The sequence below is a fragment of the Leucopleurus acutus genome, assembly GCF_964270905.1.
Source record: "Leucopleurus acutus genome assembly, chromosome: 6".
Taxonomy (NCBI): Eukaryota; Metazoa; Chordata; class Mammalia; order Artiodactyla; family Delphinidae; genus Leucopleurus; species Leucopleurus acutus.
The window spans coordinates 55,806,830-55,827,689 of NC_139149.1; the positions used below are offsets into that span (position 1 = coordinate 55,806,830).

General features: G+C 40.4%; 1 protein-coding gene across 2 annotated transcripts in view; it reads left to right on the top strand.

The window, feature by feature from the left end:
• Positions 1 to 20,860, top strand: part of NOSTRIN (nitric oxide synthase trafficking) — a 63,171-nt gene that overhangs the window by 17,696 nt on the left and 24,615 nt on the right. For both annotated transcript variants that reach the window (XM_082840779.1, XM_082840780.1), the window contains exons 3-7: positions 9,265 to 9,348; positions 12,054 to 12,116; positions 12,318 to 12,399; positions 14,617 to 14,679; positions 17,280 to 17,378. In XM_082840779.1, the coding sequence (XP_082696905.1) occupies positions 9,265 to 9,348; positions 12,054 to 12,116; positions 12,318 to 12,399; positions 14,617 to 14,679; positions 17,280 to 17,378 (391 nt within the window). The remainder of the gene's footprint in view (positions 1 to 9,264; positions 9,349 to 12,053; positions 12,117 to 12,317; positions 12,400 to 14,616; positions 14,680 to 17,279; positions 17,379 to 20,860) is intronic.

Genomic DNA, 20,860 nt, shown 5'->3' on the forward strand with positions numbered 1-20,860 from the left:
CAGTGGTAGTTTGATAGGGATTGCATTGAATCTGTAGATTGCTTTGGGTAGTAGAGTCATTTTCACAATGTTGATTCTTCCAATCCAGGAACATGGTATACCTTTCCATGTATTTGTATCATCTTTAATTTCTTTCATCAGTGTCTTATAATTTTCTGCATACATGTCTTTTTTCTCCTTAGGTAGGTTTATTCCTAGATATTTTATTTTTTTTTGTTGCAATGGTAAATGGAAGTGTTTTCTTGATTTCACTTTCAGATTTTTCATCATTGGTGTATAGGAATGCCAGAGATTTCTGTGCATTAATTTTGTATCCTGCTACTTTACCAAATTCATTGATTAGCTCTAGTAGTTTTCCGGTAGCATCTTTAGGATTCTCTATGTATAGTATCATGTCATCTGCAAACAGTGACAGTTTTACTTCTTTTCTGATTTGGATTCCTTTTATTTCCTTTTCTTCTCTGATTGCTGTGGTTAAAACTTCCAAAACTATGTTGAATAAGAGTGGTGAGAGTGGGCAACCTTGTCTTGTTCCTGATCTTAGTGGAAATGCTTTCAGTTTTTCACCATTGAGGACGATGTTGGCTGTGGGTTTGTCATATATGGCCTTTATTATGTTGAGGAAAGTTCCCTCTATGCCTACTTTCTGCAGGGTTTTTATCATAAATGGGTGTTGAATTTTGTCGAAAGCTTTCTCTGCATCTATTGAGATGATCATACGGTTTTTCTCCTTCAATTTGTTAATATGGCGTATCACGTTGATTGATTTGCGTATATTGAAGAATCCTTGCATTCCTGGAATAAACCCCACTTGATCATGGTGTATGATGTTTTTAATGTGCTGTTGGATTCTGTTTGCTAGTATTTTGTTGAGGATTTTTGCATGTATGTTCATCAGTGATATTGGCCTGTAGTTTTCTTTCTTTGTGACATCCTTGCCTGGTTTTGGTATCAAGGTGATGGTGGCCTCATAGGATGAGTTTGGGAGTGTTCCTCCCTCTGCTATATTTTGCAAGACTTTGAGAAGGATAGGTGTGAGCTCTTCTCTAAATGTTTGATAGAATTCGCCTGTGAAGCCATGTGGTCCTGGGCTTTTGTTTGTTGGAAGATTTTTTTTTTTTTTTTTTTTTTTTTTTTTGCGGTACACGGGCCTCTCCCTGTTGTGGGTGCTCCCGTTGCGGAGCAACAGGCTCCAGACGGGCAGGCTCAGTGGCCATGGCTCACCGGCCCAGCTGCTCCGTGGCATGTGGGATCCTCCCGGAGCGGGGCACGAACCTGCGTCCCCTGCATCCGCAGGCGGACTCTCAACCACTGCGCCACCAGGGAAGCCCCGTTGGAAGATTTTTAATCACAGTTTCAATTTCAGTGCTTGTGATTGGTCTGTTCATATTTTCTATTTCTTCCTGATTCAGTCTTGGCAGGTTGTGCATTTCTAAGAATTTGTCCATTTCTTCCAGGTTGTCCATTTTATTGGCATAGAGTTGCTTGTAGTAATCTCTCATGATCTTTTGTATTTCTTCGGTGTCAGTTGTTACTTCTCCTTTTTCATTTCTAATTCTATTGATTTGAGTCTTCTCCTTTTCTTTCTTGATGAGTCTGGCTAATGGTTTATCAATTTTGTTTATCTTCTCAAAGAACTAGCTTTTGCTTTTATTGATCTTTGCTATCATTTCATTCATTTCTTTTTCATTTATTTCTGATCTGATTTTTATGATTTCTTTCCCTCTGCTAACTTTGGGGTTTTTTTGTTCTTCTTTCTCTAATTGCTTTAGGTGAAAGGTTAGGTTGTTTATTCAAGATGTTTCCTGTTTCTTAAGGTAGGATTGTATTGCTATAAACTTCCCTCTTAGAACTGCTTTTGCTGAATCCCATAGGTTTTGGGTCATCGTGTCTCCATTGTCATTTGTTTCTAGGTATTTTTTAATTTCCTCTTTGATTTCTTCAGTGATCACTTCGTTATAAAGTAGTGTATTGTTTAGCCTCCATGTATTTGTATTTTTTACAGATCTTTTCCTGTAATTGATATCTAGTCTCATAGCATTGTGGTCGGAAAAGATACTTGATACAATTTCAATTTTCTTAAATTTACCAAGGCTTGACTTGTGACCCAAGATATGATCTATCCTGGAGAATGTTCCATGAGCACTTGAGAGAAATGTGTATTCTGTTGTTTTTGGATGGAATGTCCTATAAATATCAATTAAGTCCATCTTGTTTAATGTATCATTTAAAGCTTGTGTTTCCTTATTTATTTTCATTTTGGATGATCTGTCCATTGGTGAAAGTGGGGTGTTAAAGTTCCCTGCTATGAATGTGTTACTGTCGATTTCCCCTTTTATGGCTGTTAGTATTTGCCTTATGTATTGAGGCGCTCCTATGTTGGGTGCATAAATATTTACAATTGTTATATCTTCTTCTTGGTTCGATCCCTTGATCATTATGTAGTGTCCTTCTTTGTCTCTTGTAATAGTCTTTATTTTAAAGTCTATTTTGTCTGATATGAGAATTGCTACTCCAGCTTTCTTTTCGTTTCCATTCGCATGGAATATCTTTTTCCATCCCCTTACTTTCAGTCTGTATGTGTCTCTAGGTCTGAAGTGGGTCTCTTGTAGACAGCATATATATGGGTCTTGTTTTTGTACCCATTCAGCCAATCTGTGTCTTTTGGTGGGAGCATTTAGTCCATTTACATGTAAGGTAATTATCGATATGTATGTTCCTATTCCCATTTTCTTAATTGTTTTGGGTTCATTATTGTAGGTTTTTTCCTTCTCTTGTGTTTCTTGCCTAGAGAAGTTCCTTTAGTATTTGTTGTAAAGCTGGTTTGGTGGTGCTGAGTTCTCTTAGCTTTTGCTTGTCTGTAAAGGTTTTAATTTCTCCATCAAATCTGAATGAGATCCTTGCTGGGTAGAGTAATCTTGGTTTAGGTTTTTCTCCTTCATCACTTTAAATATGTCCTGCCAGTCCCTTCTGGCTTGCAGAGTTTCTGCTGAAAGATCAGCTGTTCACCTTATGGGGATTCCCTTGTGTGTCATTTGTTGTTTTTCCCTTGCTGCTTTTAATATGTTTTCTTTGTATTTAATTTTTGACAGTTTGATTAATATGTGTCTTGGCGTATTTCTCCTTGGATTTATCCTGTATGAGACTCTGTTCTTCCTGAACTTGATTAACTATTTCCTTTCCCATATTAGGGAAGTTTTCAACTATAATCTCTTCAAATATTTTCTCAGTCCCTTTCTTTTTCTCTTCTTCTTCTGGAACCCCTATAATTTGAATGTTGGTGCATTTAATGTTGTCCCAGAGGTCTCTGAGACTGTCCTCAATTCTTTTCATTCTTTTTTCTTTATTCTGCTCTGCAGTAGTTATTTCCACTATTTTATCTTCCAGGTCACTTATCCGTTCTTCTGCCTCAGTTATTCTGCTATTGATCCCATCTAGAGTATTTTTAATTTCATTTATTGTGTTGTTCATTGTTGTTTGTTTCATCTTTAGTTCTTCTAGGTCCTTGTTAAACGTTTCTTGCATTTTGTCTATTCTATTTCCAAGATTTTAGATCATCTTTACTGTCATTATTCTGAATTCTTTTTCAGGTGGACTGCCTATTTCCTCTTCATTTGTTAGGTCTAGTGGGTTTTTATCTTGCTCCTTCATCTGCTGTGTGTTTTTCTGTCTTCTCATTTTGCTTATCTTACTGTGTTTGGGGTCTCCTTTTTGCAGGCTGCAGGTTTGTAGTTCCCGTTGTTTTTGGTGTCTGTCCCCAGTGGCTAAGGTTGGTTCAGTGGGTTGTGTAGGCTTCGTGGTGGAGGGGACTAGTGCCTGTGTTCTGGTGGATCAGGCTTGATCTTGTCTTTCTGGTGGCAGGTTCACGTCTGGTGGTGTATTTTGGGGTGTCTGTGGACTTATTATGATTTTAGGCAGCCTCTCTGCTAATGGGTAGGGTTGTGTTCCTGTCTTGCTAGTTGTTTGGCATAGAGTGTCCAGCACTGTAGCTTGCTGGTCGTTGAGTGAAGCTGGGTGCTGGTGTTGAGATGGAGATCTCTGGGAGATTTTCACTGTTTGATATTACGTGGAGCTGGGAGGTCTCTTGTGGACCAGTGTCCTGAAGTTGGCTCTCCCACCTCAGAGGCACAGCACTGACTCCTGGCTGTAGCACCAAGAGCCTTTCATCCACACAGCTCAGAATAAAAGGGAGAAAAAGTAGAAAGAAAGAATTAGTAGAAGTAGGAAGAAAGAAAGAAAGAAAGAAAGAAAGAAAGAAAGGAAGGAAGAAAGAAAGGAGGGAGGGAGGAAGGGAAGGAGGGAGGGAGGGAGGGAGGAAAAAAGAAAAATATAAAGTAAAATAAAATAAAGTAAGATAAAATATAATAAAGTTATTAAAATAATTATTAAGAAAAAAAAGAAAAAAACAAAAAACAAAAAAAGGACGGATAGAACCCTAGGAGAAATGGTGGAAGCAAAGCTATACAGACAAAATCTCACACGGAAGCATACACATACACTCTCTCAAAAAGAGGAAGAGGGGAAAAAATCATAAATCTTGCTTTCAAAGTCCACCTCCTCAATTTGGGATGATTCGTTGTCTAAAGGAGGGAAGGAAGGAAAGAAAGAAAGAAAGAAAGAAGATAAAGTAAAATAAAGTTATTGACATAAAAAATAATTATTAAGAAAAAAAATTTTTTTAAAAAAAGAAAAACGGACATATAGAACCCTAGGACAAATGGTGGAAGCAAAGCTATACAGACAAAATCTCACACAGAAGCATACACATACACACTCTCAAAAAGAGGAAAAGGGGAAAAATCATAAATCTTGCTCTTAAAGTCCACCTCCTCAATTTGGGATGATTCCTTGTCTATTCAGGTATTCCACAGGTGCAGGGTACATCAAGTTGATTGTGGAGCTTTAATCCGCTGCTCCTGAGGCTGCTGGGAGAGATTTCCCTTTCTCTTCTTTGTTCTCACAGCTCACGGGGGCTCAGCTTTGGATTTGGCCCCGCCTCTGTGTGTAGGTCGCAGGAGGGCGTCTGTTCTTCTCTCAGACAGGATGGGGTTAAAGGAGCCGCTGATTCGCGGGCTCTGGCTCACTCAGGCCGGTGGGGGGGGGGGGGAGGGAGGGGCACGGAGGGAGGGGCGAGCCTGCGGCGGCAGAGGCCGGCAGGACGTTGCGCCAGCCTGAGGCGCACCGTGCGTTTACCCGCGGAAGTTGTCCTTGGAGCCCGGGACCCTGGCAGTGGCGGGCTGCAGAGGCTCCCCGGAAGGAGGGTGTGGATGGTGACCTGTGCTCGCACACTGGCTTCTTGGTGGCGGCAGCAGCAGCCTTAGCGTCTCATGCCTGTCTCTGGGGTCCGCGCTGTTAGCCGCGGCTCGCGCCCGTCTCTGGAGCTCCTTTAAGCAGCGCTCTTAATCCCCTCTCCTCGCGCACCTGGAAGCAAAGAGGGAAGAAAAAGTCTCTTGCCTCTTCGGTAGGCCCAGACTTTTCCCCGGACTCCCTCCCGGCTAGCCGTGGCGCACTAACCCCCTGCAGGCTGTGTTCACGCTGCCAACCCCAGTCCTCTCCCTGCAATCCGACCTCTGAAGCCCGAGCCTCAGTTCCCAGCCCCACCCGCCCCGGCAGGTAAGCAGACAAGCCTGTCGGGCTGGTGAGTGCCCGTCGGCGCCGATCCTGTGTGCGGGAATCTCTCCGCTTTGCCCTCCACACCCCTGTTGCTGTGCTCTCCTCCGCGGCTCCGAAGCTTCCCCCCCTCCGCCACCCGCAGTCTCCACCCGCGAAGGGGCTTCTAGTGTGTGGACACCTTTCCTCCTTCACAGCTCCGTCCCACTGGTGCAGGCCCCGTCCCTATCCTTTTGTCTCTGTTTTTTCTTTTTTCTTTTGCCCTACCCAGGTACTGGGGAGTTTCTTGCCTTTTGGGAGGTCTGAGGTCTGCCAGCGTTCAGTAGGTGTTCTGTAGGAGTTGTTCCACGTGTAGATGTATTTCTGGTGTATCTGTGGGGAGGAAGGTGATCTCCGCGTCTTACTCTTTCACCATCTCCCCCTCCTCTCGTAATTGCCTCCCTTTAGGCTGGTTTTCTACTGTACTTAAGAGAAAGCCAGCAGAAATACAGGGGTTCAAGAATAAAGCCAGGTTCAAAACAAGAGCCCATCAATTCAAAGAGAGCAGGACCCTCTCCCTTTCTTGACACCAAAGCCCAACTTTTTTCTAGAATCAGATTAAGTTAACGATGTAAGGGAATGCCACACTTCCCTCTCATCATTGTCCTTTTTATTTCTGCTTAGCCTCTGAGCCATTCTGTAGGACCTGCAAGAACAGGGTAAAAGTGAAACTGAATTCTGAGGAAGAGGCTGTGCCTGACAGCATTCCCTTTCCTGTGGGAAGCCATTCAGGATTGTTCTAGAGCTGATGGATGAGAAAAATGTGCATTCTTTCCCCCACTTCTCCCCATCTCTGTGTATTTCTGAATGTTTAGAGATCCTTTTGGATGCATACTCATAATAACATTAGAAAAATAAATATTAAGAAATTTTTGGTGCCCAGCACCAGCTGAGCACAAATGCATCATCATATTTAATGTTCTATGTGCTGCTTCCAAGTAAGAATGGAATGCTGGAAAGGAAAGTCCTAAGGAACCCTCTGGTTAAAGACGGATTAGGAGAGGGTTTAATGAGTCTAGCTATTGCAAGTGCTAGAAAGCCATGTACGCTGACATCAGAGCTGAGCACACCTCAAACCTGTGGGACTGAATTTAAATACTTCAGCAGTTTAAAGTTTTCAAAAGTGGTGAAATGAGAACAGACTTGTAGTGGAGACTGGTTAAAAATTCTAACCAAGACCTGATGGGAAGTCCATTCATTCATTCAAGAAATACATAGTAAGCACCAATAACATGGCAGGCACTGTTCTAGGCCTCGGGATATAGCAATGAGCAACACAAAATCTTTACCCTTATGGAGCTTACACTCTAGGGGTATTCACAGAAGCACAGTAAAAAATTATGTGATGTAAGATAGTGATAAATGCTAGGGCATAAATAAAGCTGTAGGGAGATAGTGACAAGAATGCTCTTTTCGATAGGGTAGCCTCTGAGGTGGTGATGTTTGAACAAGACTTGTTGGGGTTGACGTGAAGAAGAATGCCATGGGGTTATGTAGCAGAAGGAATACATGGCAGAGGCCACAGCAAGTGCAAAGGCCCTAAAGCAGGATGACATTTGGCCACTAAGCAAGAGTACCATGAACAAGGGGATGACTAGTAGGAGGGGAAATCAGAGAGGGAGCCAGGGCTCAGGTTGTGCAAATCAATAAAAATCATTTCAGTCTTTGAGCCCCTGTTGGGTTTGGGTGATTACCACATTTTTAAAATTAATTTTAATTTTTTAAAATTAAAAAATTTTAATTTTAAAAAATTAAATTTAATTATTAATTTAATTAAAATTTTTAATTTTTTAAATTTAATTACAATTTTTTTAATTTAATTTTTAATTATCATAAACCCCCTTGAGGTAAGTCTGATTAATTCATTTTAATATTGCCCAAAGCCACCCTACTGAGCCGTAGCGTTCTCTTGGGATTCTAGAGCATCCAAGTTCATTGAGGGTGGCAGTCTCTCCCAGCTTGCTGCTGACCAGGACTTTCTCTCTCCATCAATCACCACATATTCCTAGAGCAGAAAAATCTTTTTTAAAACACTATGAGATATTTCTTTACCATCTTCATTATTTAAAAATATTTGCCCTAACCTTTTCTTATATTTGGCCAAGGCCTGATGCCAAATGGGTATTTTCTGCACCTAGGCCTTAACATGCATCCTACAATGGTTTTCTTTCTTTTAAAAGGTGCTAAAAATAACTTGGAGCACAGCTGTACTAAAGAGGAAAAATGAAGAGAATCTTAGCGATAGGTCCATAGCCCATGATCTCTGGGTTCCATTCATAAAAGAGGTCTTTCCTTTTTTGGTCTATAACACTGAGCCTAATCTATGTAAAAACATCCAAGGATTAAGTTAATTACTGGAGAGTCCTGGGATTGTTCCCCAAATGAAATGGAGTCACAAATAATTCTAATGATGTTTTATAATAAAAGTAGAATTAAAAGACTGCAAAATATGCAACAAAGACTCTCTGGTCCATATAAAGATGAAAAAAGCGTAAATTGAACTTAATATCCTACATTTTTATTATTTTCATTGAAAAGTGAAATGAATAAAAATATGTCTTCATTTTAGCTATAGATGGGCTTAAATTAGGACATAGAAAAATCAGCTTAAGCTACGAGTGACTCAATCCATCCAAAGAACCAAGTTTTCTTTGGGAGGATATGCCCAGATTCCCTACTGAGTCTTGTCCTGCATGGAAGGTAATGGGAATGCATTTTCTAAATCTCGTGCTGGCCCATTAGAAAGTTACTCTTTGGTTAATTCCATCATAATGTATTATTGTATTGCCAACTATTATAATCTAGAGCTAGTCTGATGGTGCTTGTTTCTCAGGATAAGTAGGAAAGTAGCTGGATTAGTTTGCTAGGACTGCCATAACAAGGTACTACAGACTGGGTTACTTAACTTACACAGTCTCTTACTGTAGCTTAAACTACAAAAACATATTTTCTCACATTCCTGGAGGCTGGAAGTCTGAGATCAATGTGTTTGGTCAGGTTGGTTCCTTCTGAGAGCTGTGAGGGAGAATCTATTCCATGTCTCTCTCCTAGTTTCTGGTGGTCTGCTGACGATTACCTTCGGCATCCCTTAACTTATAATACATTATCCCAATCTCTGCCCCTTCATCTTCACACAGCATTCTCCGTGTGTGTGTGTGTGTGTGTGTGTGTGTGTGTGTGTGTGTGTGACTGTGCCCAAATTTCTCCCTTTCATAAGGACACATCCATACTGAGTTCTAGCCAATCCTAGTGACTGCATCTGAACTTGATTATTTGCAAAGACCCTATTTCCAAATAAGGCCACATTCACAGACAGCAGGGTTATGACTTAAGCACCTTTGTGGGGGATTATAGTTCAACCCATAACACTAGTGTACAAGAAGGTTAAATAAAAACTTCTCTCCTTTTGTAGGATTCTCTTGGATATCCTTAAAGATTACACCGAGGACAGGAGAATCCTTATAGTAGACAAATCATCTCTTTATTCATTGCATTATCAGCCCGAGTCCTCCTTCATATATTTGTGTGTCTCTGTGTGTGTGTGTGTCTGTGTGTGTGGTTTTGCTTGATTTCCAGCCGTTGTATCCTATCTAACAACTATCCCTTTGCTAACAGGGCAAATTTGGAGATCAGTTATGCCAAAGGACTTCAGAAACTGGCAACCAAACTCAGCAAAACATTACAGAGCACAAAGAAAAAGTAAGTATATGGAAGAGATAAGGCAAAATCACTCCTAAAAGTAATAAAAAGCGACATATGTTCAATTCCAGCTTCCTCATATAAATGTGGTAAGTCCAGAGAGTCAAGCATGGCTTCCAGTTCTTGGGCTCTTACTGTGTGCCAGACACCGTGTTAAATGCTTTCATAGATACTCTACATTTAATCCTCACAACAATCTCTGAGAAGTCTTTTTATGATCCCTATTTACAAACAAGGACTTGAGGCTTGGAGAGTTTAAGAACCTTGCCTGGTCACACAGATAATGAATTTCAGAGCTGGGTTCATCCTGTGTCTTTGTGACTCCTAAGCTCATATTCATAAAAGGCCTTGGTGAGGATATTAACTTGGGAAGCGGTGTTGTTAAGTCGGAAGCTCTTGAAATCAGGAAGTGTGAATCCTGCTTTACCTCAAATTTATGACCTTCAGCAAGCAACCTGGCCTCCCTTGATTTCCTCCTCTGTTATGTGGAGTAACAAGATGTGCTCCATTGTGTGTATGTGTGTGTGTGTGTGTGTGTGTGTGTGTGTGTGTGTGTATCGGGGGGTGCATATTAAACAAGGTAATATATGTAAAAATATTGGCACATCAGATGCTGAAAAAATGTTGGTTCACATTTTTTTCAATTCAGTTGAGAATGAAGTCAATTACTTCTCTTCAGGGAGAGAAAAAAGGTATTAGTATTGTAAAAATGGTCCATTAGTGATAATTCCTTACAAAGATTTTTGACTAATGCTTGCAGATGCCACCCAATGGCAGTGCCATTGCAAAGACCCCTTCTGATGGTAAAAGAAAGAGGGAAAGAAAAAAGGAAGGCTTCTGGAGCCCACATTCCTACTCCCTAGGCATTATCCATAACAGCAAATAATGGCTTTGAAATTGCTCTGACTTTGAGCTTGATTTTTAGGATGGTATTTTAGAAGCCTGCAAAGGAACCAGTAGAGCACAGTGGTTGAGTATAAATAGACTTTATTTAGACTACCCATGTTTAAATTCTGGCTCTACCTCTTACCAAGTAGGTAAATTAGGACAATTTATTTTACCTCTCATTGTGTATTTAAAATGGAAATAAAACACATCTCATATAACTCCTGTGAGTAGTAAATGAAATAACACAAGAAATGTGTTTAATACCTGGCTGGAGCCAAAGCTCCCTAAGTGTTCATTATGATTTTAGTTTTGATTACCTTCTAAAGGATGAGAGGTGTAGGTGTAGGGGTGTGTGTCTTATTGTGTGGCAATCCTAGAATCCAGCATGGTGCTCCCAAGGAGTTGGCATGAACAGAATGCTTGGTTAACCAGGGTTAGTACAACAATATTTAATAATAAGCATTAACTGAACTTTTATCTATACCAAAATCTGTTAGGTACTTGTATAATAACTCAAATTGTTTCTCTTCTAAAAGACCAGTTAAGTGAGGATCAGTGAAATCAAGTGATTCTTCCAAGGTCATGCAGGAAACAAAGGGGAGCTTGTGGATTCAGACACAGAACCTCTGAGGCCAACGCCTTCTCCTTCCTGCTCTGCCGCCCAGCTCCTCCCAGGGGCAAATGTCAGATTCTCTTCCCGAAAGTGTGCTTGGGCTTCTTTTTTTTTAAAAAAACCAACTCTGTTGAGATTTAGTTTACATGCAATAAGACGCACCCGTTTTGAATATATGGTTTGATTGATTTTGACATATGTATACACCATATATCCACCACCAAAATCAAAATATACGTATTTTTATCACCAAAAGACTCCTCATACCTGTCTACAATCCTTCCCCCAACACAGTCCCAAGGAAACACTGATCTGCTTTTTTTCAATCTAGATTGTTTTGTCTTTTCTGGACTTTCCTATAATGGAAAGCATACAGTGTGTACTCTCTTGTGCCTGGTTTTGTGCCGGGCTTTGGATACACAGAAAATCTGACATCCTTTGATGTGGTTCTCCCATTCTCTGGCTGCCAGGTGCAGCCTAAGTCATATGGAGGCAAACCTCTGCACCGTCTTGCTCTCAGTATGGGCACCGATCTGTCCCTTCCCTTCCATCAAAGTCTACACTGGCTCTGTCCCTGAGGTTTATTGATTCACTGGGCCTCCTGTTTGAAGGCCAACTATATGTAGGAGGAAAATAGCGTCATATTTCCTAATTCTCCTTTTGTGTTGCTAGGGTCAGGACAGAGTTACCCTTTTGTTAAACTGAGATATACTCACAAGACAGTAGAACATCTGAGTGTTTGTCCTAAAGGCCAGCAGGGAACAGGACCTAGACCCCAACCCCAAGAGCAGCACGCAGGACATGACCAGGGCTCTGGAGTCCTCCATAACTTAACTTTTCTGAGCCTCCGTTTATTCATCTGTGAAATGAAGAGCCTGAAAAGATTGTCTTTAAGGGTAGCATGCTCTCTCCTGCCTGTTCTAAGTGGCTTCTCACCCTTGGCTACTTTATTTCCCTGATTTTCTACAGACATGAAATGAAAAGTGGAAATCAGGATGGAAAATGATTGGGAAAAAAACGCAGTTTATGTAATGACAATAGTGCAAATAAATATGTTGGCAGAATTTAATCCCATGGAGAAATTGAAATAGGATTAGGGATATGAGTGCAGTTGCCGAATGCAATGGCTCAGACATGATGCTTTATTTCTCAGACTCCTGGGAAAATGACACCCACACTTGTGCTCCCTTGTTTTTGCCTCCAGCTGTGTTGTCAGTGCCTGGGCCTGGGTCTCGGAGGGCATGAAGTCGGCAGCGGACCTGCATCAGTGAGTACCCACACGCTGGCCTTGCTCCAGCCCTAAAGGGAGTCATAAATATTTAAAGTGGGTATGCTACAAATACTCCACTGCAAACTTGCACTGAGTAGATAATGCCTAACACACCATTTTATTTCCCCAGAAAATAATTCGGAAAGTAGATATAAATCCTAATACTAGGCTTGTGTGTCTTTCATGTTCTATTTCCAGAAAACTTGGCAAAGCAATTGAGTTGGAAGCAGTAAAACCAACTCATCAAGTCCTGAGTGCACATGAAAAGAAGAGAAAATCAGTGAGTCAAAATCTTTCTTTTCTCCCTGTTAAAGCAAGATTTCTGTCTTTGGCTCAAGAAGTAAAAGGTGATCTAAAGGTGCTCCTGCATTTCAGGAATTTATCATAAAAATAAACACAAACCCAAAGATTTATGTACGAGGATGTTTGTTAAAGCATTGTTTATAGTAGTGAATAAATGGAAACTTCTTCATCATCCAAAAATAAATTACAATGAATTCAAGCAACAGAATACTATGCAACCATTAAAAATCTTATTGCAGCAGAATTTAATGACATGGGGATGTAGTGCTAAATTAGAAAACAAGCTGAGGAAATCTAACAATATAACCGCAGTTTTGTAAAATAAATGTGTGAATATATGCATAGAAAAAAACCTGGAAGCACCTCCCCAGAATGTTGATAAGAATTATCTCTAGATAGTGGAATTAGAGGTTATTTTTATTTCATTTGTTTGTACTTTTTTGTATTTACATTGTTTTACACTGAATAGATACACCATTTGTAAATAGAATTATAAACGCAATTTTTTAAAGGAAATGCTTCTCTATACTTATAACCTTGGAATTAGGTAAAAGAAATACTAGGTATAATCATCAAATAGCCTTAAAATTGAAGAAAAATAAACAATTCTTTCAGGGCACCTGGTCCTCTTGTATGGCATATTCTCTGGTCTGTCTGTGTACTTTTCCTTCCAGAACAATTTCATTTGTGTTCCGTTTTCTTTTTATTTGCGTGTAATACAGTCAGTAAGCACTTTAAAATATATTTTCAGGCAACATGAAGAGGTATTTAATAAACACTGCTTAGCTCTGATAGGGATGGGGTCATGGTCATTATCTGTGTCAATGACAGGTACAGGTGAGAAGTTCAGAGCAGTAATAGGAGGTATTTGAGAAGGGCAGGGGCAGTGGCTAAGGGGAGTTTCAAGTGATCACAGCCAGATAAAGCAGGTCTTAAAGGTAGTAAGTCCATAGGATGAGGGGATTTGTGAAAGCCCTGATGGAAGAGAAATGATACCAAAAAAAATTTATTCAAACGTATGAAACTGAGTCAGGAAATGGAATAGATGTTTAGTGGGCATCCATGTATTTTTACCAGAATGGATGTTCTCCTTAGGGCTAGGGTGATGGGGGAAGTTTACAGGAATTACTAGAAAGTAATATAATCTTCTGCCTTTGCAAACCAACTTAATAAAAGCCAAACACTAGTCTATACTTCATTAATAACAAAATATTTTCATACCACATAATAATATGATAATCACTAGAATTTCCTTAGTACTTACTAAATTAGGCACAGTGCTATGATCACAGTGCTTTAGATAATTAATGTCATGGTCGCCTCAGAATGCTGGTCCAGTTTATAATCTTCTTTTTAGCATCTGCCCCTCTCTGTTGCACCCCTATCACCCTGCCACATTTTCTCACAAAAAAGTCGAATTTTTTAAAGTGAACTTGTTCCATATTTCAGAAACATAGAGTCAAAAGTGACATAGTGCATAAAATTATTTTAATTGTATTTGTTGTGCTAAACCACATATTCCAAATTTAATGAACTGAAAAAGAAAAAAGTGCAGTGTTGCTAGATCTCAGAGTGGTTGAGTAATGGCTGATCTGTGGGTTTTGAAGAAAGGTCTATTGTTCAGGAGAAAAGGTTCTGCGCTAACTTAAGTCTGATCTCCTCAGGAGGTTGCCTAGTTCCATTTTCATCATTTACTGCCCCATTGGCTATTTTAAAGTAGGAGAAAAAGTTAATTATGATTAATAATTCAATCTTTTTGAAATTAAAGCAATATTCACTTTAGAGGCAATAAGAGAGTTAGTAAAATTAGCACTGCTAGGACTTTTACTGAATCTCATGGTATTAAAATTTGGGCCACATGGAATAATGCTGAAGAGGAAGTAATGGGACTGGAAGTGATACCAAACTATGCAAGATACTCCTCCACACAGATTGTACCCATTTATATTGTTTCTACAGAGTTATATATTAAAAATAATTATCTTACTAAATACATTCAGGGTAAATCTTGTGAAGGGATTCTTGACCTGAGGAAAAGAGACTTGACCACTTTTCTCAGGAAATATGTCCTCTATAGGATTTTAAAATTCCACTTAATTGTGCTACTAATTGTACCAGAATTAATAAGCCAGCACTGTGACTCAACAAGAAGACAGTAAAAAAAAATTTTTTTTTCTTTTTTTCCCTTTGATAGCTTGATAATGAAGTTGAAAAGACAGCAAATCTTGTCATTAGCAACTGGAATCATCAAATTAAGGCAAGTATACACAAATGTCATTTGTGTAAACCCAATATTCAGGATTGAAGCTTTTGGCTTTTGTACAAATGTGATCGTGTGTTTTAGTGTCAGTATTTCTAAGTGCTAACTGAAAAGCAAAATGTTTTCTCGTCTGAGTTATTATATAGATATATCTTTGAACTAAATCAATAGAGGAGCAGAACTCTAAATATGACTTTTATTTATAGCTAATATGTAGTGTTTATTGTATGTCAAGTGCTATATATTTATGTGTTGAATCATCACAAAAACCAACCAATGTGGTATATGACCTTGTGTTGTCCCATTTTATAGATGAGTGGGGAAGCAGAGACACAGAGGTTAATAATTGCTTAATGTTACAAAGCTGGTTAATGGTTGAACCAAGAATTATTCCACGTCACTGGGCTCCAAGGTCACTGCCCTTAAGCATTACCTACGCTGACTGCCTCTCTGTATAATTTGAAACTTCGGGCAAGATATGAGTACTGAGTTGTGGTTTTATCTTTTATAAGGGCATTTGTGGTCTCTGTCTCACCAGTGAGAGGAGCACAGTGACGGGTGGGCAAAGATGTGTAAAGGGGGATTCCTGTATTGGTTTCACAAGTATGTACGGCCCACTCCTTGTGCACCACACTGTACTAAGACATGGTTCTTGTTTCCATGTAATTTAAAATTTAGTTGGCTAGATAATATGTGTGCAGGAAAGAGTGAATGACTTCTAAGGAGAGGAATTATGATCTGGTGTGAAAATTTAGAGCATATCATTACAGGGTCTTAAGCAGAGATAATCACAGGTGGTGCCTATATATATATATATATATATATATATATATATATATATATATGATTATTCTAGAACAATCCAGTTTAGGAGGAACTCATTTCGAGTAGGAAGGACTAGAAGCCAGTGGAGAGGGAATCTGCTCGGAAAACCCAATGATTCCCTTTGAGGGGACTTGTGCTACCAAAGTTGAAATTCTCTCTTTCATCTCCAAAGGGTTGGTGCCCAAAGAGAACTTTCTTTCCCAAGTAGATGGCCATGAGTGCAAAAAAAGCGGAGACACCCTCAGAAACAGGCGGCCGCATCTCAGCCCTCAGTGTTGCCTCTGAAGCTCCTGCTGGAACCAAGGACCCCATAAGACAAGGACATTAATCAGAAATGTTTGAGATAAATGAATTTCTGTGCCCATAATAACAGTCCTGGTAAAGGGATGCTCACAAGAATCACTTTTATAGTGAATATTTAAAGGTCCCATAAACAAGGGTCCAGTCGTTTGTTTTCAGTTTTGCTCTTGATTTTATGAGGTTTCTTAAACAGAATTTGTTTTTAAAAATACATTCTGTAAATATTCAGCTTTCACAGGAAATGCAATACAATGGACCAAAAGAGAAACTGCTCAGTAACTGCTGCTGCTTTCAGGAACAAAAAAAAAATCTTTTTTTATTTCCCAGTTTCCATCAAGTAATTTTTCTAAATAGAACGATTTTATTTTTTATGAAGATTGACAGAGAAATTAGACAACATAAAATGCTTGCACTATAATAGCTTTCTCTCCAGTTACAATTCAAGGGATTCAGCATGTCAGTAATGCGGTGTAGTCTGTTTTGGAGACTCGAATGAAGAGCCTTAAAGAAGCAAATGCTCCTGGCTCCTACTCTCATTTATCAGCAGGCATGTGACTGACAGAAGGTGGAGGGGAGGGTCTCTGAGCTTCTTGTTCCTTGAAATCCATTTTGTAGAGGTTTCATATGTTTAGAGACCTTCAGAAGGCTTTGCCTCTGACTTCCTAGGGAAAGAAAGACCTGGACTTTTCCCTTCATTGTCTGGTTTTACAGTCATTGCAACTTGAGGTGAAAAACCATACCATCTTTCAATCAACCCAGTTCCTGAATAGGCTAAATCCAACTCAGACCAAATGCTGTTGGTTTTATCTCTGGAGCATCCTGTTCTGCCAAGCTGGGACTGTATAGGGAATGACGGATCACCCACATCATAACCCAGGCCAAGGCTGGAGGCATCAACAGAGTAAGGGACTTTGAATGCTGCTTCCTTCCTGACCCCTCCCTCAGCCTGCCCACCACAAATGCAGGGTAGTTCACAAGATGCCAGGCAGATGCCCAGCTCTCAAGGCCAGGCATCAGGGAGCAAAATTGTTCTTTTGCTCTAAGTTTTAAGAGAGCATCTTAAAATGACCTCAATTGTGGCCAAGCAGATTTAAAAGAATGATGCCAGCAGTCTTCCATGTTTGTTGTGATTTTTTTGGCAGGGGTACGGGGGGTGGTAAAGCCATTGCCTTCCGTTATGCTAGCTAGAACAATGTTTCGGAAACTCGGAAGCCTTCAGTGATTTAACAAAATGTATAACCCTCTTGAATGAACTCAGTGTAATGAAAAAAATATGCAGTGGTTCTCAGGGCAAAATGTTAGCCACTGTGATATTTTAGGCAGATTTTGAGGTGAGGGCAGAAATGAAGAACTAAACATACACAATCATTCAAGCTAGCATGTGAACATGACTTGTTCCAGAACAGAAGAGTTTTTCTCTTGATATCAGTTTCTGATCCTTTTTTGCTTTTTTTGTATGTTTTTGACTCTAGGCCAAGAAGAAATTGATGGTTAGTACCAAGAAGCACGAAGCGCTTTTCCATCTTGTAGAAAGCTCCAAGCAAATTACGACCGAGAAGGAGAAGCAGAAGGTAACCTCTCATGGCCAGCTGAGTGCATATGGCTTAGAGATGGATGGGCTTCCTGCCCTTAGCTATGAACACAGGAGAAGTGGCTGATTCCCCCTCTGTGCGGGGTCTCTGCAGGGCTGTAGTGTGGCAGAATATGAGAAGGATCCTAAGTTATTCCTCGTCCCCATATATATATATATTTTAAAGATCTTTTCCAAAAAAAATATTTATTTATTTTGGCTGCTCTGGGTCTTAGTTGTGGCACGCAGGATCTTCCTGGTGGCATGCGGGCTCATAGTTGCGGCATGTGGGCTTCTTAGTTGCAGCGTGCAGACTCTTAGTTGCGGCATGTGAACTCTTAGTTGCTGCATGCATGCAGGATCTAGTTCCCTGACCAGGGATCGAACCCGGGCCCGCTGCATTGGGAGCTCAGAGTTTTACCCACTGGACCACCAGGGAAGTCCCAGTCCCCGTTTATTTTCAAAAGGTATTATTGACAGATGACAAATTAAACCAGTGGTGTCCTATATATATATATATATATTTAAATTATCTACTGTGTGCTGGGCACTGTGCTAAGTTCTTTTTTTTTTCTTTTTTATTAATTTATTTATTTTGGGCTGTGTTGGGTCTTCGTTTCTGTGCGAGGGCTTTCTCTAGTTGTGGCAAGTGGGGGCCACTCTTCATCGCGATGCGCGGGCCTCGCTATTGCGGCCTCTCTTGTTGCAGACCACAGGCTCCAGACGCGCAGGCTCAGTAGCTGTGGCTCAAAGGCCTAGTTGCTCCGCGGCATGTGGGATCTTCCCAGACCAGGGCACGAACCCGTGTCCCCTGCATTAGCAGGCAGATTCTCAACCACTGCGCCACCAGGGAAGCCCCTCCAATATTTTTGATAAGGAGCCCGATTAAACACCTCTCAGCTCACACCCCAAATAAGTAAAAAATACATACACGTAGCATAATGTATTATATAATGTACTTTACCTATCTTGTATATTATATAGAATACTTTTTATATTAAACTGTTATGAACATTATACAACATAAAAAAGTAGAAATATTTGAAGGATGTGGTAAAAATGAAATAATATTTTCAGTGATTAGCTAATCATGATGTCTTCATATAGTGATTAAGGGATATATACAGACAAAATATACACGTGGGGCAAGGCTCACCCTTACCCGTAGTAAATATAAATTTGTATTTCTAGTATGTCTTCTTGATAATGTCAGTCTTTTGGTCAACTTCTCATCAGCTCTCACTAGATCATGCCAGTTTTTGCCTTTTCATGTGGGTGATGATGCACCTGTAATCGGGAGTGGGAGAAAACGTCAGCTCTGGCGTTTTCCTGTGGCTTTCTTGTGCTTGCATTGTTTGTATTAACATCAATCTGCAGCTTCGTAGCAGGCATCTTTTTAGGGCATGTGTTCATTTTGTGTGTGTTAACCTAATTAAAGTGGATAATAAATCTGTAAATCCGTATGATCCAGACTCCTGCCGATGGGCACATGTCCCAGGATGTTGAGAGTGAAAGCATCTGTGGGACCCACATCAGCTTCTCATGTTATAAAACTCCCACTCTCCCTCCAGAACACTTCAGAATCCTCAGCTGTCCACACATGGGCACCAATATCCATTCATATATTGAATAAGAGTAAGCTTGAACACTCTTTTTAGGCAAAAATGAACACAACTAATATTGGAGTATTAGATTATCTTGGACACCCCTTATGGTATGTGCCCCAGATTGGAAACCTTTGAAATAGTCAATATCTTCCCCCAGAGATGGAGTCCCCCTAAGGAAGTGCAGGCAGCACCACTGCAACCCAAAACATTCTTAAAAGAAAAAGAGAATTGTCATTGCCAAGTAACTCTATTATTTCATCTGAGTAAACTATCAGTTGAATAACTTAGATTCATTGTTAGCAAGATATTACAAGGTTCTTGTGTCAGTCTTCACAGTTTGAAATGATCATAACAGGTACTGAATAATGAGACAGCTTCCGAAGAGGAGGCAAAACCAAAGTAAGTTAAAAGCCTAAGCCCCAGGGCCTCGTTGTGGGCATTTGGAGCCCTCATTAGAAGCTATTCTTTATTGATGTCGAGGAATGACAAAGGCAAAAGCGTGGGCAGCTAAGTGGTAAATTTTTGCTTCCTTCCCTCATTAGCAGCCTCCCTGGGAGGCGGAAGTTCATGATCCTCCCCTGCCCTCCTCCACCTGGTCCTGTCAACCATAGCCCTTGGCTGTCATTACAACACAGACCCCTACCATCGTCATCACTTTATCTGGTAGCTTTCTCTTTTTTAGTCCTAAAGCTCAACGCCTAAGGCGGCGTTCATTTTTGCATCTCACACAGACGTGCCCATGATCTCCCACTTGAGCCGGGCTGGTTCGGTGCTGCTCAGCAATCCTTCCTGTTTTCCTGCTCAGCAGTCCTTGTTCTCACCAGAAGCTGATCTACATCTCCATTCTTCTCACTCCTCCATCCTCACCACCCACTCTCAGCAGACCATCTTGCCTCCAGCATCACAGAGTAAATAGAAGTCAGTACAGCCACCTCCCTACTGAAGTCCTGTGTGCAATGCGACAGGCCAATTCTTCATCCTGTGCTCTGATTCCCATCCCAGCCTCCTCTCAGAGGCCCTTCCCTGGATTATTCCCTTCTCTCCTGTATCTCTAAGGGTTGCTTCCCATCAGCCTTTTCAACTTCCCTCTATCTTGGGAGAGTAGGAAGAATCAGGGAGACACCCTTTGTCTCCCTGATATTCCTATTCCTGCTCCTCTCCAGATATCATCATCTCTTTCTTTTTACAATAAGATTTATTGGAAGGGTTATCTGTGCTCTGTCTCCACTTCATCTCCCGTTCACTCCTCAAACCACCGACCAAGCTTTCCCCACCAATTCGCTAGAAATGTTCTTACCATTGAATACGTGGTCCTTGTTGCTAAAGCTAATGGGTGCTTTCCAGTTCTGACTTCATTTAATTTCTTAGAAGCATTAAGCATCATTGACTTTCCCCTTCTAGAAACATTCTCTTCTTTTAACTACAACGCCATCTTACTCTTTTGGTTTTCCTTTCTGTCAATTTTTTCTTAAGCTCCTTTATGGACTTCCCTCGTTCTGCCTGAACTTTCTATATTGTTGTGCCTGATGATTTCTCTCCTGGGCCTCATTCTGTTTTATTCGGCATCATATCTCCAGCGTCCCACACAGTACTCTCAATATCAAGTGTTCAATACATAGCACGTACTCAACAAATATACCCTCAAGGCTTTGGCTACCATGTCTCTGCTGACAATACCCAAACTTATATCTCCAGCCCAAACCAGTCTCTGAACTGCTCTCTGGCATCTCAAACTCAATATCCAAAATCAGAACCATCACTTCCCTCTACCAAAAATATTTTTTATTCCTCTGTTTTTTATATATTTGAATATCACCATCTACCATATCCTCCCAATTCTAAGTCCTAAACCAAATACTTCCTGAATTTATCTACT